This window comes from Mesoplodon densirostris, chromosome 19 (assembly GCF_025265405.1).
Source record: "Mesoplodon densirostris isolate mMesDen1 chromosome 19, mMesDen1 primary haplotype, whole genome shotgun sequence".
Lineage (NCBI taxonomy): Eukaryota > Metazoa > Chordata > Mammalia > Artiodactyla > Ziphiidae > Mesoplodon > Mesoplodon densirostris.
In genome coordinates, this window is record NC_082679.1 from 15,527,504 (window position 1) to 15,554,003 (window position 26,500).

The window sequence follows — 26,500 nt, forward strand, 5'->3', positions numbered from 1 at the left end:
ATAATTTGAAAAGATACATGCACCCCAATGTTCATTGCAGTACTATTTACTACTTACAATAGCCAGGACATGGAAGCAAACTAAATGTCCATCAGTAGAAGAATGGGTAAAGAAGATGTGGTACATATATACAATGGAATATTACTCAGCCATAAAAAGAACAAAATAATGCCATTTGCAGCAACATGGATGGATCTAGAGATTGTCATACTGAGTGAAGTAAGTCAGACAGAGAAAGACAAATGTCATATAATATCACATATGTAGAATCTAAAAAAAATGGTACAAATGAACATATTTACAAAACAGAAATAGAGTCACAGATGTATAAAACAAAATTTATGGTTACCAGGGGATGGGAGGCAAGGGATAAACTGAGAAATTGGGATTGATATATCACACTACTATATATAAAATAGATAACTAATATGGACCTAGTGTATAGCACAGGGAACTCAATACTCTGTAATGGCCTACATGGAAAAAGAATCTAAAAAAAGAGTGGATTTATATATATGTATAACTGACTCACTTTGCTCTACACCTGAAACTAACACAACATTGTAAATCAACTATACTCCAATAAAAATTTTTTTAAAAAAGGAAATAAAGACTCAACCAGAAGGAATACAACAATGACTAAACCAGGAAATGCCTAAGAGAAATAGAAGGTAAAAATGAGGAAAATTTCTAAAATTGGAAAGAAATGAAGAAAGAAATTTAAAAAGACTTGAGAGAGAAAAATATTAGAGACAGGCAAAGAAGATCAAACATATTAACTTAAGTTCCTGAAGAAGAAAACAAAAGCAAAGGAACAGAATACTAAAAACTTATAATAATAATAATAATAATACTGATATAAAAAAGATTTGCAATTGCATATTGAAAAAGTAGATGGTGTACCTGAGAATATCAATTCAGAACAACAAACTCCAAGTCATACTAGTAAAATTACTTTAAAGAAAAGAAAAAAATTATTTGGGCACCTAGGGAGAAATAAATATATGACTTTTTTTTTTTTTGGCTGCACTGCTTGGCATGTGGAACTTCCCCAACCAGGGATCAAACCCGTGCCCCCTGCATTGGAAGCATGGAGTCTTAACCACTGGACCATCAGGGAAGTCCATAAGTGACTTTTAAAAGGAAAAAAAATGTCAGGTTATCATCAGACATTTTGACAGTAAATACAGCATATTTAGAAGTATAAAATGGAATAGCATATTTTAAATACTCAGCGAAAGAAAATATGAGCCAAATATTTTATAACCAGCAAAACTAAAAAACAATTATTAACATATGGGTATGGAGAAATATTGTATGTTAAAAGAAACTTAAAAGATGTGTCAAATTTTAAAAAAGGGTTAAGGTAAAACACAGTGTTTAGAGATGTACAAATGGATAAATTATAAAGAAACACAAGGTAGAAATAACACAAGGAAGAAAAGTTAGGAGAGTGGTAGTGGTTACTTTTGGAGGCAGGGCAAGGTAATGATTGGGACAGAACGTATGGAGGAATTTCTGAATTATCTGGTAAATTTCTATTTTTTGACCTGAGTGATGGTTACAGGGGTATTTGTCTTATAACAATTCATCTGGGTGTATTTTTGTGGTTTTTCTGTGTGTGTTTTATTTTTGCAATAAAAAAAGATTAAAAAACAACAACAATGACGAACAACAGAGTCTCAGGAATTATAACTTTTCTCCTCCTTCACAGCATGTAAACATGGAGCGGAAAAGTCAGTGTTGTTGAAAGCCACTCAAGCCTGAAAACATTTGTATTTGCTGGAAAACTGTTCCAGTTACACAGAGAATGAACAAACACTGGAATTCTAAAAGGATAAGATATCATGCCTACTAGCCCTCAAGCATAGTTAGAGCCTGAGTAGACAAAGCCTGCATGGGACAGGAATTCAAGCCCTGAACATGGTTTAAGGTAATCTCCAACAGGTACCCTTATCTTCCTGGCAGAAGTAATATTAATTGTTTCTTGATCTCAGGGAATCTTCACAAATAATTATTTTCAAGGTCAATGAGAAGCATGTGGTAAAAGAAACTAAGCCCTCAGTGAAACAAGGTATTATGAAAGAGAACCAGCAGAAACACAAGACAGTGACAATAGGCCTTCATTTGAATCATAGATACAAGTTACCAAAGAACTTTGCTTATTTTTAAAGCTCGATTTTATTTCTTTAAAATATGTATAGGGAACTATAAAAATTACAGATCTGAAAAAGAACAAAGTAAAACTTTCATATGGGAAAAGTACAGTAACCAAAATTAGATACTTATTGTACAGGTTGGGCACAAAATTGGACAAAACAGAAAAGAGAATTACTTAACTGGAAGAAAAATAAAAATACACAGAATCTATCACAGAGAGACAAAAATGAGGCTATATATAAAAGAGAGTTTAAAGATATGCCAGATAGAGTTGGAGTTGCAACTAAACTCCAATATTAGAAGAAACAATAAATGAACAATTTCCAAAGATGATGACAGTCTCTAAACCATTGACTCAAATCCTTCAACCTAGACCCATTATGGAGAAACTGCATAAAATCAAAGACAATGAGAGAATCTTAAAACAGCAAACAAGAAAGGATACATTACCTTCAAATTAGCCATTAGACTGACAGCTGACTTTTCACAGCAGCAATGAAAGTTAGGAGAGTGGAATGATAGCTGAAATAAAATACTATCCACTGAAATAAAATAATAATGAGACATAGGGAAAATGATCCCCAATGGAAGTGTTGAGAAACAAGAATGAATGCAAAGCAGTATAGGAATTATGGGGGCAAATGTAAATGAACATTGACTATAAAAAATTATGTCTATGAGGTTAAAAAATGATAATAAATATGCAAGAAAACAATAATCTACATTGGTATATGGGTGGATAAATGTAGCTAAAGTGCTCTAAGTATGTTCTGTTGTCATGGGAGTGAATGAAGATATGAACTGTTTTAGACCTTGATAGGTTTTAGTATTCATGATATTTTCTGAAGTAACCCTTAAAGCATAGAAATAGTATGTAGAATTTCCAATAATAGAAGTAAAAAACAAAATGACAATTTTTAAAATCATGAAGAAAACAAAGAGAAAAAAAGAATATAGAATTGGCAAAATAAACAAAAGATTAAAGATGGTAGATTTAAAGCTAAATATATCAGTAATACATTGAATAAATTAGATCTAATACTCTATTTAAAAGACAAAGAATGTCATATTGAATTTAAAAATGCAACTATATTGTGTTTAGAAAACACATCTATAACAAGGATACAAAAAATTGAAATTAAAAAAATTGAAATTTAATTAATTGAAATTAAATTATATCAAACAATAAACAATTCATGTAACTATACTACTAGCAGACAACCTAAACTTTAAGCCAAGATGCATTAATAGAGATACCTGTTTGAAGATCTTGTCTGATGTAGTTATCTTGCAATAGTGTTACTTTTCTCATGCTCCCCTCCCCTTATATCGAGACCATAAATTATAATCAAATCTCAGCATATTCTGAAAGTCAAACTTAAATATCAAAAACATTGTCTAAGGATAATGTAGAGAATATATGAAGAAATACTTTCACCAGTGGACGCAACAGTGATTCCAGTACAATGTAAAGTGAGCCTATGACTTGGCTATTTAGAGCTCCTTGTGACCCTGGACAACAGACCAAAGGCTGGGGTGGAAGAAGAAGAAGGGTGTAGGTTGGTGTTTGCCAGGCTGATTGATCCTGGCTCTGAAGGGAAAGATAGGTTTGAAATTTCCAAATGGAACATGGATAGAACACAAAGATTCCCCTGGGTCAACTCCTACTTCTAAATCATTTCCAGTAGTAAAAGTTAATAGAAAACTATAATAACCAACAAGGATTCAGATCCTTTTTTCATAAAGGTTTAGGTCACTTTACCTATAAAAACTCTCCAATCTACTAAATTAAAAGGGAGTGTGTCACAACTGTCATTTACAGAGAAGAAGACTGAAGCATCTATCTAATTTATATATACCTACATATTATGATTACATTTCTTTTTACTCTTTTTCTTCTATGTAGTTTGTTACCACTTAAGACAAAATTTAAAGAATGTCTACAAAGGATCATGACAGATATAGAAGAGGTATAGACATTACTCAGCACATTTTCAGTTGTGTGGGGGAATGGCTATATTATTTTAAGTGAGGTTTTCATTTTCAGCTGTGGGAAGAATTATGTATGATTAATGGGATGCCATCTTATAAACGCTGGCCATTCATTTGGCTGCCCAGTTCATGTGTATCCTTGCTATGATGGGAAACATCCGTCTTTAAGAAGCAGAGGCTGGGGGCTTCCCTGGTGGTGCAGTGGTTAAGAATCCACCTGCCAATGCAGGGGACACAGGTTTGAACTCTGGTCCGGGAAGATCCCACATGCCGCGGAGCAACTAAGCTCGTGCACCGCAACTACTGAGCCTGCGCTCTAGGGCCCGTGAACCAAAACTACTGGAGCCCATGTGCCACAACTACTGAAGCCCGCATGCCTAGAGTCCGTGCTCTGCCACAAGAGAAGCCACTGCAATGAGAAGCCCGTGCACCGCAACAAAGAGTAGACGCCGCTTGCCGCAACTAGAGAAAGCCCGCGCACAGCAACAAAGACCCAACACAGCCAAAAATAAATAAATAAATAAATAAATAAATAAATAAATGTATATATAAAGAAAAAAAAGCAGCAGAGGCTGATCCTCACTAATCTGAAAATGTATGTGTCTCCCCAGCAGCTAATGCACAGGGATGGAACCTAGGCTTCAGCACTCAAACACACTCCTCTCCAAACGGCAAGCTGATGGTACAAAGGAACAAGGACTGTGGAAATTCCATCTGGGTGATGGGTAACCCCAGGTACACAGGTGGCAGTAGCAGGAACATCCAGAGCCCAGCACCCATGGTGTCAGTAGTGTAAGCTGGGGATTCTGTGTACAGCAGCAGCAGTGGTGATCTCACCACATAAGCTCTGTGTCATCATTTGGAGCATTGTTTCAGGTTCTGTATCTTTGTTCTTCAGCACATTAAGATTTTCCATGAGCAACTCAAAACCATTTGAATGAATTCTTTATCCACTCAAATTAATAAAATGTAGAACATATTGACTGTAACTAATGTATTTTCACTAAAATTAGAAATAAAACAAAAATGGCTATAGAAAATTTTTTGTGGGTGATAACTATAACTCTCTCATCCTGATTTCTGGACTGATTGAGAAATAGAACATTTTTTTGGTAATGCTTTATTGAAAGAGGCAGCTTGAACCTGGAGTTAAAATGCACAACCTAATACTTCATTCAAACTCTAGATATTGGGACATATACCATCAGAGGAATGGGTCTGCAGAGTCAGCATAGAGAATCATAGCCTGCCCCAGGAAACATGAGAAATTCAGGGTCAAATAAAGGGACGTAATTTATGTGTTTTAATACATTTCACCAAGGTAATAAATCATTTCTCTTATGACACACAAACAAGAGTAGGGATGAAAACAGGAAGCAGAAATTATCCTCAAAATCCAACTCTTCAGTCTGTAAATTGGGGGAAATCTGGTAAAAAAGAAGTCCTGCTCAAAATCCACTGTCATCAGGTCTACAACATGAAATAAGACAAGAAAAAAGGTGTGATACTGTGAGATGGGTATATCTTTTATCTGCACATTATAAAAGATCAAAAGAATCTATCACTTTATAATCAATACCCTAATAAAATGTTAAACTTTCAACTATTACTAGCATATCTTAAGGACTATATATATTTTATGTACATTATAAAGATATTAGAGAGTAAGGAGGATGAAGAGCTCTCAAAGAAATTTCAAGACATACATATATATTAATGAATATCCAGTCAGTGTCAATCGTGCATTCATTTGGGATACTCTATATTTAAACTTAATAATTCAAAATATAATCCCAATGAGGATTTTTACTGGAACTGGGTAACAAAATTTTTAATTCTAATGAGGAAACATTTGTCTTTATTTTCAAATAAAAACTATGTAGTTGTATGTATTTTTATTTACAAGTAATAAGTTACTGAAAAGTATAAATCAAAGATTGCTGGCAAATAGGTCTGAGGATATGAGCATTTAATATATGATTATATTTTAATTCAGTAGAAGATGAATAGTTTAATAGTTCAATAGTTTAATAATTGTTTTTGGCATAATTGACTATTTCTGGATGAGAACAAGCCAACATACTATATCACACCATATATAATAATCAATCCAGATGGACTGTGTTAAATCTGTGTGTGTACACACCCACATAAACACATATGAAAAACTGCACTTTTTTCCTTTATCCTCTTGTCCTCTGAAATTTTCTATAAGCAATACTTTTCTAAGAAACATGGAAAACACTGGAAATGTTTTGGGAAACCTATTTTATAGAAATAAAATAAATAGACAAGAATATAATATATGAATGTTTATTGCAGCACTAATTTTAAATGGCAAAGAAGAGGAGATAATATGAAATATCACAACTGGGGAAATACTGTTGTTGAGTAGGTATTGGTACAAGCATACTGTGGAATATACTGTAACCATTAAAACAACTAAGTTCAGTCATCATTTACTGACTTGAAAGAAAATCCAAAATGTACTGTTGAATGTAAAAAAGCAAATTACGGAGAAATGTATAAACTATCATCCATTTTGGGGGGTAAAAAATACTAAAATAATTTATTTGTGTTACTGTTTAAGCATGAAGAAGTATATGGGGGAGATACACGAGGTTTAGACATTACTCAGAAGGAAATGGACAGAGGGGAAGGGAGTGAGGAATGGAGAGGAGCAGAGATACTGTTTTTTTCCTTTTACTGGCATTGTTTCATTGGTTCAAGTGCAAATGCATTATTTCTGTAATTTTAGATGAGGAACTCAATAAATGACTTTAAAATGAAAAAAGAATATAAAATTTCACTTAGTTCTCATTTTAGTGTAATGCAAAATATTAGAACAAAACAGCCTCATCTTTACTAATTCTTCCATCTGCAGAATGTTGCTCACTCTACTTATCTCAAATTGATTATTAAATATTTTACTTTTTCATGCCTCGTAAAAAATAAAGTAGCTCAATGTTTTGTTTTGTTTTTTAAAGTCCTCTAATACGGGATCTAAGAAAAAAGAGAGTGGGGCATAGAAGGACAGATCTATAGTAACTTTGGATATATGGATTTTTCTTCCACAGAATGGTACCATTCAATGTAGGAAGCTGCTTGCTGAGCATGAAAATTGAGGCACAGTAAAGGCCCATCTCAAACACTAACCTAAACCTAAACAAAGCTAAGCTGTGGGACACTTTTTTTTTAAACTTCAGGATTTCTTAAGAAATTTTAGTAGGCTTCCACACTATAATGGCAGAGGTGAGTAGTTGCAACAGAAATAGTATGACATACAGAGGGTAAAATATTTATTTTCCAGTCCTTTACAGAAAGTTTGCTGACCCTTGGTCTAAAACAGAATGCATAATTCCAGTGACATATTTGTTGCTAGAGTGATGGTCTGGCTATTTATTTTTCTCAATAGGTTAACTCATTATTCTTTTCAGTTGTGTGTGTATACAGTTATATAGCTCAAGAATGGGATTACAACATATAAAATATACCCTAGTTTTTAAATGACATGATGCTGAGAATAAAAAACTGCATGTAGAAAATATGGGACTGGATCAAGTCCTTAAAAAAAAACTGTATTTGGACCTTAGCTACTTTATCTCTGAAAATACTTTTCACATCTAAGAAATTCCAGGTAAATTATCTTGTATTTCACAATTCCCCTGCCGCCCTTAAGTTTCCTTGGGGCTAAGGGATTTGCACTATTAAAAACTCCTCCTGTGAGCCTTTTGCACACTCACTGCTCTAGTGTCCAGAACAAAAGCTATGGATCACTTGCTACTTGCAGCGTCAATATATCTTTGGTCCATACCATGTTTTAAAAAAAACCAAACAAAATCCTAGCCGCCATTTAAAAAATCAAGGGCTATCACACTGAAAAAAATGTAGATTTCTGGATTTTCCCCAGAAGTCAGAAGAGCTGGCAAAACAAGGCCTGAATTTTCTCATAGCACTCATTAGCTGGAACTAGGCCCTGGAGATCCTCTTCAGTTACTGTCCCAATGCAGGTTCATTTCTGTTCACTTAATAGATACCTACAGTTTGCTGTTTTCTTTAGTATGCTTGTATATATCTTCATGGATGACCCTGAAAAATAGCTTCCTGTTTGTGTTCTCCTAATCCATATCTAACATCAAGATTATGTTAGAGTATGTTATGAGATGTCTACTTCTATATAACAAATAGTTCCTTGAATACCTGATAAAGTCTTTCCTGTTCTCATCACAAGAAAAAACATTCTGTAAGTATGCATGGTGGTGGATGTTAACTAGACTTATTATACTGGTCATTTCCCAATGTATACAAACATCAGATTATTATGTTGTGCACCTGAAACTAATATAATGTTGGTATCAATTATACCCCAATTTTTTAAAAAAAGAGTTCTGCCTGAAAAGAAATTGGGTTTGATGCTTCATTAGTAATAGCTACTATATCTCACACTAAATTTCCCCTTTTACCTGTGTTTATGAGTCTCCCAAGAGTTTAATTCTCTTTGAGTCAATACTGTAATTTTTATTTTCCTAAAAAAAAATTTTCTTTAGGTTTTCAAATGTATTGGAAGTACTGTATTCAGTATAACATTTAAAATCATATTCATTTTCAAACATAATACTGTTTGTCTTTTCATACTTTTCCATCAGTGTCACCAATGTTTTGTCTATATTATCGTCTGTCTTTATATTAGGTATTATATGATGTAGTAAAAAGGATACCAGTCTGAATACAGCCTTTCCTACTCATTACACACATTACTTTCCCCACCAACACCCAGGATTACTTCATGTTCCATAGGAGGTAAGTGATAATGGAAATTTTCTTAATTCATTACCCTCAATGGGTCTTTCTTCAATTATCTATCCTGTCTGATGTTGAGTAAGGTCTGTAGAAACAGTTGCTTTTCAACAAATAATACTACTAATGACACGATGAATACAATTAACAAAGACCAACATTCTGTGGGTATCTATTTATTATATGACAGGCACAATTCTAAGCACTTTGTGTCTCTTTATTTGATCCTCACACAAAATTATGAGGTAGGTATTATAATTATCCCTATTTTATAATTTCTACCAAAACATGTATGTATAAAAACATAGAAAAATGCTCAGGAAGGATAAATACTAAACAAGGAGGGATATGGGTACAAGGATAGTGGTCAAAGGCCTTACTTGTAATGTTTAAACCTATCATAAGGAAAATATATATTGAGGCATTATTTCTGCAATTAAAATAAAAGACATGACACAAAGATATACCTACGGAGAATGCCCGTCAGGGCACTGTGTATAATGGCAAAAATGCTGGAGGAAACTACAATGTCTATCAATAGGGATTTGATGAAATGATATTACAGCAACACAAGGAAAACACCATGAAGATAGTAAAGGATCTCTATTTACTGAGTGGTAAGTCATTACATGAAGGTTTTTACAAGAAAGTCTAAATTTTGTAAAGAGCAAAAGGAATAAGCTATCTTCAAAAATAAAGAGGTCACTGCTCTTGGGTATTAAAGGTATCTTAAAAATAAAGATATTTTACAAACCATGATATACACAGATGGACTTTACAGTTATATAAATTTAAATGGATTAAAAGATTAAGAATATTACAACTATAGACAAATTGGGGGAAAATAAAATGAAAATCACAGGATTACATTTCAGCATGTATTCTCTGATGTTTAAGATAAGGTTAGAAAGGTGCCAGAAGTGTTGTTGTCATTTTGAGTATTTACTAGACTGAATTACCTGATGGCAAGGGAAATAGGGGCTTTTATTAAATGGCTTCCAAAACGTATTCTACTCATAGGGTGTTTCTCCTACATGAATTTTCTTGGGTTGAACAAGCTGTAGTCAGCAAATAAGATGTTTTACCTCATTCTATTTAGAGGGATTAATATAGAGATAAATTCTCTTTTGTTAAATAGTTGATGTTAATAGTTTTGAGCTGTAAATAAAAGCATTTGCACACATTTCATATATTCTATGTTTTATCACCAGTACAAATTTTGATGTTGAATCAGCTGTGAGTCATAATTAAAGGTCTTCCCACATTCCCTATATTCATAGGGTTTCTCACTAGTATGAATTCTATGATGACTAATAAGTTGTGAACTCTGAGAATAGGCTTTCCCACATATCTTACATTCATAGGGCTTCTCACCAGTATGAATTCTCTGATGTCGGGTAAGGTCTGAACCAGAACGAAAAGCCTTTTCACATTCCTTACATTCATAGGGTTTCTCACCTGTGTGGATTCTCTGATGTTTAATAAGTTGTGAGCTCTGACTAAAGGCATTGCCACATTCCTTACATTCATAGGGTTTCTCCCCTGTATGAATTCTCTGATGTTGAGTAAAGTTTGAGCCACTACTAAAGGCCTTCCCACATTCTTTACATTCATAGGGCTTTTCACCAGTGTGAATTCTCTGATGTCGAGTGAAGTTGGAGCCACTACTAAAGGCCTTTCCACATTCCTTACATTCATAGGGTTTCTCACCAGTGTGAATTCGGTGATGTCGAGTAAGGTCTGAGCCACAAATAAAGGTTTTTCCACATTCCTTACATTCAAAGGGTTTCTTGCCAGTATGAATTTTCTGATGATGACTGAGTCTTGAGGGATGTCTAAAGGCCTTTCCACATTCCTTACATTCATAGGGTTTCTCAACAGTATGAATTATCTGATGGGTGGTAAGCTGTGAGTCATGTCTAAAGGTTTTCCTATATTCCTTAGTTGCACAGTGTTTTTCTTTATTACTAATGATTTGCTGTAATGTAAAGGATGGATGTTGACTAAAAGTGGGCATGCCTTCACGGGTGAATATCAGTTGACTGAAATGTCCCTCCTGAGAGCCATGTTGTTTCTCAAACTGGCCATTACATTCCCAATCATCTCTGAAACTAGAGCACTGAAGGTCATGTCTTGTAAGTCTTTCCATTATCTCCCACTGGGCTGACTCTATTTCATAAATTTCCTTCTTCAGAAATAATTTCTTGGTCTCACATCTTGACTCCAGGACTGAAAGAAAATATGAAAGCAATCACTCACATTTTTCTTGTTTGGGAGAAATAATACTTCAATTTAAATGGGAGAATTAAACTGAAATTTTTAAAAATGGACAAGAAAAGAAGAGTGAAGAGAGATGACATAGTAAGGTGAGGACAGTAAGTAAGCCACTGGTTTCTAAACATTGCTATAAATCAGAATTACTTATGGGAGCTTGCTAAATATACAGATGCCTTAGACTCCCTTGTTACAGGATGGCTCTAATCATACATACACACACACAAAATCTCACAGCATATGCAAACACACATATAAGAGCAGCACACAGCATGAACTGTAAAATAAGGGGAATGATCATATCACTTAATAGGGTGGTTGTCAGGATTAAAAGAATATGTCTAAGGGAGAATGTCCAGGGGTTGGCAGACTATGTACTGTAGCCCTACAATAATTTTTATAAGTAAAGTTTTATTGGAACACAGCCACATTTATTCATTTATGTATTGTCTATGGCTGTTTGTGAGCTTCAGTTGCAACAGAGACCAGATTGACTGTAAGCCTAAAATATTTACTACCTGGCCTGTTGAGAAGTTTTCCAGGCCCTGGTTAGATCTGTATTGTCCACTACAGTAGCTACTAGCATATATGTCTATTTGAATTTAACATAATTAAGATTAAATAAAAATTCAAATTCAGTTCCTCAGTGGCAATATCCACATTTCTAGTGTTAGAAATATCCAAATATGGCTAGTGTCTACCATACTGGAAATCACAAACATCAGACATTTCCATCACTGCTGAAAATTCTAGATTAAGTAACTAGAGGCTTAGGTTCTCTTCAACCATTGACAGGGAAATAGAAGGTGGCAATCCAGATGGGAGAGTACCTTAAGAAAAGTCAGGTGCTGAATAAACCTAGCATGAGTGTTATATAGGGAGGATTTTCTGTGGCTCGATATGGTATATGCTTGGGGTTTGATGAAAATACTATGCCTTGGAATTCTGTGATTCTGAACTTAGGAAAAAAGAGGAGAGGACTTAACAAGTGCACAAGCACTGTAGTAGTGATGACCAACTGACAGGAAGGGCATTTGTAGGTTCAAAGAGAAGTGAAAAGAATATAATGGGAGGCAGTGTATTGCTATGGAAGGATCAGAGGTACAAGATTCAGTTGTATGAGTTTTGAACTCAAACTCAGTTAATTACAAGCTTTGTTTTCTTGGGCAAATTAGTTCATCTTTCTGAGCCCCCAACTGTCTGTCTATATGACAGGAATGATAACTAACTCTTATAATCATTGTGAGGACTGGGAATACTACATGAAAAAATACTTGGTATTAAATAATTATTTAGTATTTGGGAGATAATATTATGGAAGAATTTCCATATAAAAATAGGGATGTTAGGCAAGTGAAGTGTTTTGAAGACCACACTATGGACCCAGAGGAAAAACCTCAAGCCAAAAAAGTGAAGATCATTCTAGTACCATCTTATTCATCTTCCTCTCATATAATTATTTAGCAAATACTGTTTAATACTGTTCCTAAATATATCCTGACACTCTTCCCTTTATATTCAATATAATACCTAATATGAAATATCTCTCCCTTGGAATACTGGAATAGCCTCCAACCTAGTTTCTCCACTTGAGGTTTGTAGTCTTGAATCCGTATCACTAGAATGGCATTAGCCTGCCAATGCTCTGCTTAAAATCCTTTGGTGGTTTCCTATATAATATCGCTCTTACAATAAAAGCCAAACTCCTGAATGTGGTCTACAAAACTCTGAATGATCTGGTTCCTGCCTGCCTTTCAACCAAATCTCACACTATGCTCCATTTTGGTTTCTAAGCTCCATCCACATTGGTCCTATTTTATAGTTCTTCAAATGCTCCTAATTATTAGTCCCTGTTTAGACCTTTCTAGGTACTTTTCCTTATGTATAGAAGGTATTTTCTTTTACTCTTGGTCTTGGTAACTATTACTCATTTTCCAAATCTCTACATAAAGGTCATACTTTTTGAGGTCTTCTCTGATCCTATGACCAAATTACACCCTCCTTGTAATTATATTTTTAGCACTCTGTTCTCTTCCTTAACAGGATTTTCATAATTTGTAATTACATACTTATTTAGGTTCATTTACTATCTTTTCCTTCAATAGGTATTAAGTTCTGTGAAGGCAAGGAAAATGTGTATTGTCTTCATCAATGTGTATCCAACTCTGAGCATGGTACATGGTACATACTGGAAGATCTACAAGTATTTACTGACTGACTCAATTAGAAAGTATTTAAATATATACTCCTTAATGAAAAATGTCTAAAAATTTCCTCTAGGGAAAAAGAACAGGGACTTCCCTGGTGGCACAATGGTTAAGAATCCATCTGCCAATGCAGGGGACACAGGTTTGATCCCTGGTCTGGGAAGATCCCACGTGCCACGGAGCAACTAAGCCCATGTGCCACAACTACTGAGCCTGTGCTCTAGAGCCCGTTGAGCCACAACTACTGAGCTCGCGTGCGACAACTACTGAAGCCCACGCGTCTAGAGCCTGTGCTCCACAACAACAGAAGCCACTACAATGAGAAGCCCACACACCGCAACAAAGAGCAGCCCCTGCTCGCTGCAACTAGAGAAAGACTGCGTGCAGCAACAAAGACCCAACACGGACAAAAAATTAATTAATTAAAAATTAAAAGGACACACTTTTTGCAAATATGGCACATTGGATATATGCATTTATTACTGCTCTCTCATGAAGTGCCACTAAAGATAGTAATGAGATTCAACAAAAAAAGAAACTCCATGAGGACAATGAGAGTAGGGAAAAAAAAGAGCATCAACAAAAATTTGGAAATTAGAGAACAGATGGAATAGTAATAAATGATGTATTAACCTTGAGCCTTGAAACCTAAGTCACGGATTAGTCTTACTGTAGAATACCAGATATTTTCAAGAATGCAATCACCAGGTACCCTTGAAACTAGGGTGCATAAGGGTTGCAAAAAGGGTAATTAATTGAAAATCTGTAAGAAACAGACAGACTTCAGATTCTCAAACCTACTCCATATAGCAGGCTGATTCCACAGTCCACTATACCCAGTAAACTCTCAAGAATCGGGCAGCCATGCTTATTTTATTAATTCTAGAAAGAAAGTAGAGGATCCTATTCTGGAGAAAATCAGCCCAAGAGAAAAGACCTGATAGATGGTGTCAGCCAATGAACTGTTCTAGGCAGATCACTCTACAGTAACTACCACCAATAAATCTACAAATCCTGTCACAAACAAGCTCAAATCAGCTTTTTAATGCCACAGCTTTATATGAGCAAATAGCTTTGAGTCACTAGCTATTTCAGGAAAACATTAAATATAAGAGCTTAAGGGACTTCCCTGGTGGCGCAGTGGTTAAGAATCTGCCTGCCAATGCAGGGGACACGGGTTCGTGCCCTGGTCCGGAAAGATCCCACATGCCACACTGCAACTAAGCCCATGCGCCACAACTACTAAGCCTGTGCTCTAGAGCCCATTAGCCACACTACTGAGCCCGCGTACCACAATTACTGGAGCCCGTGTGCCTAGAGCCCATGCTCGGCAACAAGAGAAGCCACCGCAATGAGAAGTCTGTGCGCCACAACGAACACTAGCCCCCACTCGCCGCAACTAGAAAAAGTCAGTGCGCAGCAATGAAGACCCAACACAGCCAAAAATAAATAAATAAATAAATAAAAAACAAAAACAAAAAAAATAAGAGCTTAAAATACACAAAGAGAAACAGGAGAGACAATGGAGGAAAAAAAAAACAAAATTCAAAAGAAGAATGCTTCTAAAAAAAAAGACAAGAATGCTTCTAAAAACAATATTATATAGCAATTCCATAAGAGAATGATGTCAGAAAAAGAAATACTGAAAATGTTTTTAAAAATAAAAATACAAAGATGAGAACTTAATAAAACCTTACAGAAAGTACAACATAAAGATAGATGGAAACTAGAAAAAAAAAAGAGCAGATACAAACTACTATATATAAAATAGATAAACAACAAGGTCCTACTGTATAGCACAGAGAACTTATTAAAAAATAATATGTATATATACATGTATAACTGAATCATTTCACTATACACCAGAAACTAACACAACATTGTAAATCAACTATACTTCAATTTTTAAAAAAGAAAAAGAAATTCTAGAGGTAGCACAAAAAATTTAAGATCTGAATTATGAGTGTTCAATCATTCAAAAATTTAATGAGCTCTTACTATGTGTCAGACATGGTGCCAAGCACTGGACATAAAAAATGATCAATCAGGGCCTCCCTGGTGGCGCAAGTGGTTGAGAGCCCGCCTGCCGATGCAGGGGATGCGGGTTCGTGCCCCGGTCTGGGAGGATCCCATATGCCGCGGAGCGGCTGGGCCCATGAGCCATGGCCGCTGGGCCTGCGCATCCGGAGCCTGTGCTCTGCAACGGGAGAGGCCACAGCAGTGAGAGGCCCACATACCGCAAAAAGAAAAAAAAAAAAAAAAAAAAAAAAAAGATCAATCAACAGTGAAACATAGGGAACAGAGAAAAAGAGAAAACAATGCGGAACAAATGATCAACAAAATTACAGAAGAAAATTTCAGAGATTTTTTGTTTCTGGAATAAGTGAGTGCCCTGGTACATGAAAGAATAAAATCAACATCATGATACCTCAACACAAAATATTAGAACATCATAAATAAATAACAAATGCTAAAAGCTTCCAAAGAGATTAAACAGGTCACTTAAAAGAATTAAGAACTTGAATGGGTTTTGGACTTCTCTACAACACTAGATAATAGAAGATTTTAGAAATCCTCGGAGCAATGCCTTTAAAAAGTTGAAGTTTTTCAACCTAAAATGACATCTCCAGTCAAATTATCAATCAAATTATGAGAGTGAAATGAAAACATTTTAATTCATGAAAGGATTCACAAAATATACTTTCTATTACTTCTTTTGCATCCTTCCCTTGGTTGCTTTTGAAAGATGTGCTTCAGAATAATAAGGAAATAAATCAAGAAAGAGCAAGGCAAGAGATCCAACAGTCTTGGTATACAAAAGTATCCAAGGCATGGAAATACAGAAGAGAATCAAAATGAATTCAAAGGGGAGGAGTTAAGGGAATCAAAGGGATGATCCTAAGGGAATCCACTGGATGATAATAAAGGAAAATTCTAAAATAAAGTTATGTTACAATCACACCTGGGGAGGAAGAACAGAGGGTTAGAGGAGGGATATCTCAGTTAAAAAACAAACCACAGAACAGGAGAAAATATTTGCAAATGAAGCAACTGACAAGGGATTAATCTCCAAAATATACAAACAGCTCATACAGCTCAATATCAAAAAAACAAACAACCCAATCAAAAACTGGGTACAAGATCTAAATAGGCATTTCTCCAAAGAAGACATACAGATGGGCAAAAAACAAATGAAAAGACGCTCAATACCACTAATTATTAGAGAAATGCAAATCAAAACTATAATGAGGTATCACCTCACACTGGTCAGAATGGCCATCATGAAAAAATCTACAAACAGTAAATGCTGGAGAGGGTGTGGAGAAAAAGGAACACTCCTATACTGTTGGTGGGAATGTAAATTGGTACGGCTACTATGGAGAACAGTATGGAGGTCCCTTAAAAAACTAAAAATAGAGCTGCCATATGACCCAGCAATCCCACTCCTGGGCATATATCTGGAGAAAACCATAATTCAAAAGGATGCATGCACCCAATGTTCATTGCAGCACCATGTACAATAGCCAGGACACGGCAGCAACCTAAATATCCATCGACAGAGGAATGGATAAAGGAGATGTGGTACATATATACAATGGAATATTACTCAGTCATAAAAAGAAACGAAATAATGCCATTTGCAGTGACATGGATGGACCCAGAGATTGTCATATAAAATAAGTCAGAAAGAGAAAGACAAATATCATATAATATCACTTATATGTGGGATCTAGAAAAATGGTACAGATGAACTTATTTGCAAAGCACAGAGTCACAGATGTAAAAAACAAACTTACTGTTACCAAGGGGGGAAGGGGGGGTGGGATGAATTGGGAGATTGGGACTGACATATACTCACTACTATATATAAAACAGATAACTAGTGAGAACATACTGTATAGCACAGGGAACTCTACTCAATGCTCTGTGGTGACCTAAATGGGAAGGAAATCTAAAAAAGAGTGGATAGGGGGACTTCCCTGGCAGTCCAGTGGTTAAGACTCTGCCTTCCAATGGAGGGAGTGCAGGTTCTATAGGGAAGCTAAGATCCCACATGCCTCAGGGCCAAAAAACCAAAACAAAACAGAAGCAACACTGTAACGAATTCAATAAAGGCGTTAAAAATGGTCCACATGAAAAAAAGTCTTTAAAAATAAATAAATAAATAAAATAAAAGAGTGGATGTATGTATAACTGATTCACTTTCCTGTACAATAGAAACTAATAGAACATTGTAAAGCCGCTATACTCCAATAAAAATTAAAAAAAAAAATAAAGGACACACCAGGCTAGTATACAAAAACAACCAAACAGAACAATACCCCAGTTACCTGATGTGTCTGAAAAGAGATGAGTGACAGATAAACAGAAAACTAAGCAAACTCAATTAAGACAAGGTTTAACTCCATGGAAAAGAAAAGTTGTACAAGGAGTGAAATGTGACTACAGAGCTCAGCAACAAAAAACATTTACAGTCAGTGAGTGAACTGAACAACAATTTAAATGAAAATTGTGATATAGTATATATGGAGGATTATATATACTATATACAGTATATATGGAGGATGAGTTAAGAGGATATAAAGTAAGCTAAATCTTCAAATTCCACAGCAAAAAGTGAATCATCGCTATATCCAGAATTAACTCTTGAAAAAAAAATTCTCAGGAGAGAAAGGATAGAAATGGTGACCACCCCACCCCCGCCAAAAAAGACAGGGTCATGGGGAAGGAAAATTATATAGGAAATAAAATAAATGTAAAATATGAGTTCCAGAAGGAGAATATGGTGATGATGCAAAACCAACAATAAGACAAATTCCCAGAGTCAAAGAAAACTCTTAGTAATAAGATGGTTCCTTTCTGTGCTGAGCAGAATTTATGAGGAAAGACTTTTGTTTTTGTTCTTTTAAATTTATTTACTTATTTATTTGGATGTGTTGGGTCTTAGTTGCATCAGGCAGACTCCTTAGTTGCGGCTCACCGGCTTCTTAGTTGTGACACATGGGCTCCTTAGTTGCAATGGGCTCCTTAATTGCACCTCGCCAGCTCCTCATTTGTAGCACACAAACTCTTAGTTGCAGTATGCATGTGGGATCTAGTTCCCGGACCAGGGATCGAACCCGGGCCCCCTGCATTGGGAGCACAGAGTCTTAACCACTGCACCACCAGGCAAGTCCCAAGGGAAGAGTTTTAACTAGATATACCTTGGTAGAATTTCTGAGGTTCAAAGAAAAAGATAACTCTATATAACTAGAAACCCAATGAATCAGGTTGTATCCTATTCACATGTTTGTGTTTGGTGTTGCCCCAATAGTTCTCTAAAGTTCTGAATTAGTTACCAGTGTTGACATATCAGGAGATTTAATACAGAAATCCGGATTTCTGCCTTTCCTTGAAGGACCAGACTATGCGGCAGCACTAGGCCTGTATTCTCATGACAGCTGTCTCCTAGACTTAACAAGTGCTTACTCCTTTGAGACAGGGTACAGACTCACTCTCATTACCCACTGTCCCCACTATTTCCTAGCCCCACATGGATGCTCAGGCCAGAGTTTCAGTTGCCATGTACATTTGCAATATTGCCTTTTTAAATTTTACTTTCATTTCTGAAGAGTTTTTGCAGGCTATGGAATTCTGGGTTGACAGTCCTTTAGCAAATAAAATATTGTTCCACTTTTTGCTGACCTCCATGGTTTATGAAGACAAATCTAGTCATTCAAATCTTTGTTTCCCTACAAGTAACACATTATTTTTCTATGGTCCTTTCATTTACTATGGTCCTTTTGGGACTTCAGTGATATAAATATGAAAACTTTGTTGTTGTCCCACATGTCCCTGAGTCACTCTTTTTAAGTTTTCAATCTTTTTTCTGTTATTCATATTGGCTAATTTCTCTTGATCTACCTTCTAGTTCACTAATTTCCCTCTGTTGTCTCCATTCTCCTATTGAGCCTATCCAGTGAGTTTAAAATTTTGGGGCCATTGTATTTTTCAGTTCTACAGTTTCCATTTGTTTCTTTTTATATTTTCTTTAAATTGTATTTTTTTTTTGCTATTGAGTTGTATGGGTTCTGTGTGTGTGTGTATATATATATAAAATGGATATTAACTCCTTATTAGATATATGATTTGCAAATATTTTCTCTCATTCAGTAGGCTGCCTTTTTCACTTATGGTTTCCTTTTCTGTGCAGATTTTTAGTTGGATTTCATCCCATTTGTTAATTTTTGCTTTTGCTGCCTTTGTTTTGGTGTCATATCCCAAAAAATACAAGACTAATGTCAAGGAGCTTACCCTCTGTGTTTTCTTCTAGGAGTTTTATGGTTTCAGGTCTTGTATTCAAGTCTTTAATCCATACTGAGTTGATTTTTGTGTAAGGTGTAAGACAGTGGTCCAGTATTTCCAACACCACTTATTGAAGAGACTGTCCTTTTCCCATTGTATATTCTTGGCTTTTTCATTTTAACTGACCATATATATGTGGGTTTATTTCTTGGCTCTCTTTTGTTCCATTGATCTACGTGTTTGTTTTTATGCGAATACCATACTATTTTTACTACAGCTTTGTAATCTAGTTTGAAATCAAGAAGCATGATGTCTCCAGCTTTGTTCTTCTTTCTCAAGATTGCTTTGACAATTTAGGGTCTTTTGTAGGTTTTATACAAATTTTAGAATGGTTTGTTCTATTTCTCTGAAAGATGCCTTGGAATTTTGATAGGAAGTGCACTGAATCTGTAGACTACTTTGGGTTGTATGAACATTTTAACAATATTAATTCTTCCAATCCATGAAGATGGAGTAGCGTTCCATTTATTTGTGACTTCTTCAATTTCTTTCATCAGTGTTTTATAGTTTTCAATGTACAGGTCTTTTCACCTCCTTAGTTAAATTTATTTCTAGGTATTTTATTCTTTTTTTTTTTTAGTGTATATTTCTTTTTTGGGGCTGCACCGTGGGGCATGTAGGACCTTAGTTCCCCGACCAAGGATCGAACCCATGCCCCCTGCATTGTGAGCGTGGAGTCTTAACCACTGGACTGCCAGGGAAGTCCCTTTCTTTTTTTTTTTTTTTGATGCACTTGTAAATGAGATTTTTTTCTTAATTTCTCTTTCTCAGTGTTCATTACTAGTGTATAGACATGCAACTGATTTTTGTATGTGGATTTTGTATCCTGCAACTTTATTAAATTCATTTATTAATTCTAACAGTTTTTCTAAAAACAGAATTACCATATGATCCAGCAATCCCACTCCTGAGCATTTGGATTAGACAAAACTCTAATCCAAAATGATACATGCACCATGTTCATAGCAGCACTATTCACAACAGCCAAGACATGGAAACAATCTAAATTTCCATTGACAGAGGAATGGATAAAGAAGATGTGGTAAATAAATACAATGGAATACTACTCAGCCATAAAAAAGAACGAAATAATGCCATTTGCAGCAACATAGGTGCAACTAGAGATTATCATACTAAGTGAAATCAGAAAAGGAAAGACAAATACCACATGATATCACTTATATGTGGAATCTAAAATATGACACAAATGAACCTATCTATGAAACAGAAACACACTCACGGACATAGAGAACAGACTTGTGGTTGCCAAGGGGGAGGGGATTTGGGAAGGGATGGAGTGGGAGGTTGGGGTTAGCAGATGTAAGCTATTATATATGGAATGGATAAACAACAAGGTCCTGCTGTATAGCACAGAGAACTATATTCAGTATCCTATGATAAACCATAATGGAAAAGAATAGTAAAAAAATGTATATATAGGACTTCCCTGGTTGCACAGTGGTTAAGAATCTACCTGCTAATGCAGGGGACACGGGTTCAAGCCCTGGTCCAGGAAGATCCCATGTGCCACGGCGCAGCTAAGCCCATGTGCCACAACTACTGAGCCTGCGCTCTAGAGCCCGTGAGCCACAACTGCTGAGCCCGCATGCCACAACTACTGAAACCCATGTGCCTAGAGCCTGTGCTCCACAACGTGAAGCCACTGCAATGAGAAGCCCGCACACCACAATGAAGAGTAACCCCCAGTCGGTGCAATTAGAGAAAGCCCACGCACAGCAATGAAGACCCAACACAGCCAAACAAAATAAATAAATAAAACATATTTTTAAAAAGAAAACATTAAGGAGAAATAGTGCTTTTAAAAAATGTATATATGTATAACTGAACCACTTTGCTGTACAGCAGAAATTAACACCACATTGTAAATCAACTATACTTCAATAAAAATAAATAAATAATTCTAACATTTTTTTAGTGGAGTCTTTGGGATTTTCTATATATAATATCATGTTATCTGCAAATAGTGACAGTTTTACTTCTTCCTTTCTGATTTGGATGACTTATATTTCTGTTTCTTCTGTAGTTGCTCTGGCTTAGACTTCTGGTACTATGTTGAATAAAAGTGGTGAGAGTGGGGATCCGTGTCTCATTCCTGATCTTAAAGGAAAAGTTTTCAATTTTTTACCACTGAGTATGATGCTAGCTGTGGGCTTGTCACAAATGGCCTTTAGTATGTTGAGATATGTTCCCCCTTTGTTCAGAGTTTTCATCATGAATGGATGTTGACAAAAAAACGTAAATGAAAATTTTTTTATTAGTTTCTGCTTTATAACAAAGTGAATCAGTTATACATATACATCTGTTCCCATAACCCTTCCCTCTTGCGTCTCCCTCCCTTCCACCCTCCCTATCCCACCCCTGCAGGCGGTCTCAAAGCACCGAGCTTATCTCCCTGTGCTATGCGGCTGCTTCCATAAATGAAATTTTACTTAATGTAATTTTAAAATTTATATGGAAGACCAAAAAGACAAGTAAAATCAAATACTTCTGAAGAAAAAGGTGGAGGGACCTGTCCCATCAGAGATCAGGACTTTTGATAAAAGCAAGAGTAATTAGGACAGGTATAGATAAAAAGGCCAATGGAATAAGAGTGACCTATGTATACATGGAATTTTAATATGTGACTGTGGATCAGTGGAAAACAAATAGACTCTTCATTCAGTGGGGCAAAAATAATTTGTTTTCTCTACAGGGAAAAAATTATAACTGATCTCATACTATTTGTGAAAATCAACTCCAGGTACCTTAACAGGGCTTTAATAAGGAAGTAAAAACATAAACATTCTTGGAAGAAAAAATAGGAGAAAATGGGGCTAGGAAAAGATTTCTTATGACCCCAAAGGTGTGAAGCCTGTGAAGGAAAAAAGCAGAATTTTTTAATAAACTTAAATAATTATAATTATGTATAATTATATAAAATTATATAATTATATATAATTTAACTATTAAATATATAATGTAACCAGAATAACAGAATTACTGTTCATCAAAAGATGTCATAAAGAAAATGAATAAATAAGCTACAACAGGAAAAGATGTCTATAAAACATGCTACTGACCAAAAATTAGTACCTAGAAAATATATAAGGAATTCCTATAAATTTTAGGAAAAAGACAAATAGTCTAATAAAAAATGATCAAAATGGCATTATAGGGATTTCTGTAGTGGTCCAGTCGTAGAGAATCCATCTTACAGTGCGGGGGACATGGGTTTGACCCCTGGTTGGGGAACTGGGACCCCACATGCCATGGGGCAGCTGGGCCCGCATGCCACCACTGCTGAGCTCACACACCACAACTGCTGAGCTCGCGTGCCACAACTGCAGAGCCCATGCGCCCTGGAGCCTGCATGCCACAACTAGAGAGGAGAGGGCCTGCACACCACAACTGGAGAAAGGCATGCGTGCCACAGTGAGGAGCCTGTGCACCACAGCGGAGGATGCTGCATGCCTCAACGAGGATCCGGTGTGCCGCACCTAAGACCCGACACAGCCAAAAATAAATAAAATAAATAATAAATAAATCTTTTTTAAAAAGTGCAGATTATCAAATCAGATGAAGTGGAGCGTAGGGTCAGCTACTGCAATTAAGAGAAGGGAGGGATAGCAGTTAAAAAAAAATGGCATTACACAGAAGAGACACTATTGGCCAAACATGTGGAAAGATAATCATCTTCAAGAGTAACCAGGAAAACTCAATTTAAAACAATGAAATAAGTTGTTTTTTTTTTTTTTTTGGGCTGCGTTGGGTCTTCATTGCTGCGCACGGCAAGTGGGGGCTACTCTTAGTTGTGGTGCACGGTCTTCTCATTGTGGTGGCTTTTCTTGTTGAGGAGCATGCGCTCTAGGCACGTGGGCCTTAGTAGTTGTGGCATGTGGGCTCTAGAGCACAGGCTCAATAGTTGTAGCACATGCCTTAGTTGCTCCGTGGCAGGTGGGATGTTCCCAGACTAGGGCTCAAACCCATGTCCCCTGCATTGGCAGGCAGATTCTATTCTATTTATTTATTTATGGCTAACATTGTGTCTTCATTGCTGTGCACAGGCTTCTCATTGTGGTGGCTTCTCTTGCTGTGGAGCATAGGCTCTAAGCATGCGGGCTTCAGGAGTTGTGGCACACAGGCTCAGTAGTTGTGGCGCATGGGCTTAGTTGCTCTGTGGCATGTGGGATCTTCCCGGACCAGGGATCGAACCCTTGTCCCCTGCATTGGCAGGCAGATTCTTAACCACTGTGCTACCAGGGAAGTCCCAGCAGGCGGATGCTTTTTGTTTTACATCTTTATTGGAGTATAATTGCTTTACAATGGTGTGTTAGTTTCTGCTGTATAACAAAGTGAATCAGCTCTACATATACACATATCCCCATATCCCCTCCCTCTTGCGTCTCCCTCCCACCCTCCCTATCCCACCCCTCTAGGTGGTCACAGAGCACCGAGCTGATCTCCCTGTGCTATGCGGCTGCGGCAGGCAGATTCTTAACCACTGTGCCACCAGGGAAGCCCCGAAATGAGATTTTATACTCACCAATCAGATTGTTAAAAAATGAAAAAAATCTTACAATATCAGCTACAGGGAAAGATGGTGATACAGACACTTGGAAAATACTTTGGTATTACCTGGAAAAGCTGAGTAAGAAAGTGTGCCTATTTAAAGTCAACTGGGCTACACAGCCTGTCTGGTGTGTTTTAATGTCCACTAAATTCTCAGACAAAGCCCCAGAAGCCTTTACCCTCTTTTTTGGCTATATGTCTATACAAGCTAAGTGGAATAGAGACTTGAAGTGACTATCTGGAGGTGTCAGGATCCAACAGGTTAACTGATTTTTTAAAGCAAATTTTAAAAAGTTTAATAAAAATCACTCTTTAAAGGTGGGGGGGGGAAATGTATGCCAAGACCCAGCAATTATATTCCTAGGTGTATTTCCTAGCAAATCTCTTATATATGCAAATCTAAAGATTTACATGTTATTATCTTATAATTTTATGTTAGTTAAATGTTATATATATATCCTATTGTGCATGTACTATATTTTATAAATAACTATACTAATTAAATAAAAAAAACTTAGTGGATAAGCTGAAGAGCCAAAAGGTCACACATAACTGAAGAATATATTAGTGAATCAATACAAATCGAGGCAAGGAATTCTATGTAAAGGCAGTATAAATGGAAAAAGAGATGAAGAGTTTAAGCCATTGGAGGTGATCCAGATGTTCTAATGTCTGTTTAATAGGAGCTTAAGAGAGAAAAGAGGAAATGGTAGCAAGGTAATGTTTGAAGAGATGACTGCCAACGAGTTCCTATCACAAGAAAAAGATATAACTCCTCAGATTTAAAAATACAACCAGAAGCAAATATGGCAGAATAAAGGTAACCACACCTGAATATTACAGTAAAAATTTAGCCCCTTAGAAGAAAAGTTGATAAAGGAACAACAATCATACACCGAGAAGAAAACATTGGAGAATATCTTTATGGTCTTATGGTAAGCAAAGATTTCTTCAACAGGACAAAAAGTACACATAGCATGATCTGTTTATTTAAGATTCAAAAATAGGCCAAGGAAGAATTTCTTACATAAGTCCTAATAAGTGTGAAGCACAAAAGGAAAGATTAATAAATTTGACCAAAATTAAGAACTTCTGTTCACAAAAAGAAACCATAAAGAGAGCTAAAAGACAATTTAGAGTAGAAGAAGATATTAGCAATTTTTAGAACATGGAATATACTCATAAGCAAAATATATAAAGAACTCTTACACATCACTAAGAAAAATACAGGCAATCCAACAGAAAAAAGACGAACAGGCAATTGACTAAAGAAGAATTTCAAAAGATGAATAATGATATGAAAATGTGTTCAAGCTCATCAGTAAAAAGGGAAATGCATATTAAAACCACACTGAAGTATCGCTACATGCTCAACAATTGGTAAAAATCTAAGTTTGACAATACCATACATTAGGAAGCATGTGCAACAATGGGAGCTCCTATATACTGCTGGTGGGATTGTAAACTAGTATACGCATTAAAGAAAAGTTGAAAAATGGACAGCTAAAGATATGATGTCTTATGATCCATTCATTTCTATCCTTTTCAAATAACATAGAAAATGTTCATAGTAGTGATTTATAACTGTCAAAAACTGGAAACAACCTAACTGCCTATGAAAAGTAGAACTGAAAAATAAACTGTGGTATATTCATATAATCAAATGAATCAACTCTGACTATAAAAAGTTGTGTGGCTCTCTTAGGTGGTAAAAGTATAAAGGGACACAAAGATACTATGGACAAAGAGAGACCTGTGCTGATAGTGTTGTAGTTCTTGACCTGGGTGATGGTTCCATGAGAATTCATTCTATAACTGTTTGAATATCTGCCAATAGTTTGTTACTTTTCTGTACTTGAGATAATTTCCAATAAAAAGAATTAAAATATATTAAACTGTCTCCTGGGCCTATCTCTGCAGGTACAAGTGGATAGATGGATAAAAGAAATAGAAAAAGAGGCCCTGAAATACAAACTAACATAAATCAGAACTTATAACTGAACAGGCAGATAAAACAATGATGATATAAGCAGCTGTTCAGTAAATGGTGCTAAAATAAGGTATGGGGGCACAGGAGGGGGGATTGATTTGGACTCTCATTTTACAGCTTATTGTAAAAGAACTTTAAAATGGATTTAAATGCTATTGAAAATAGC

At 35.9% G+C, this 26,500-nt stretch overlaps 1 protein-coding gene across 4 annotated transcripts in view; it reads right to left on the bottom strand.

The window, feature by feature from the left end:
- LOC132480575 (zinc finger protein 14 homolog) overlaps positions 1–26,500 on the bottom strand; it is a 219,344-nt gene that overhangs the window by 93,018 nt on the left and 99,826 nt on the right. For 3 of the 4 annotated variants that reach the window (XM_060084870.1, XM_060084869.1, XM_060084871.1), the window contains exon 6: positions 9,119–11,178. In XM_060084870.1, coding sequence (XP_059940853.1) covers positions 10,154–11,178 — 1,025 coding nt within the window. In that variant the 3' untranslated portion in view covers positions 9,119–10,153. Of the gene's footprint in view, positions 11,179–26,500 lie in introns of those variants that run through there. The other variant, XM_060084873.1, reaches the window with a different exon arrangement.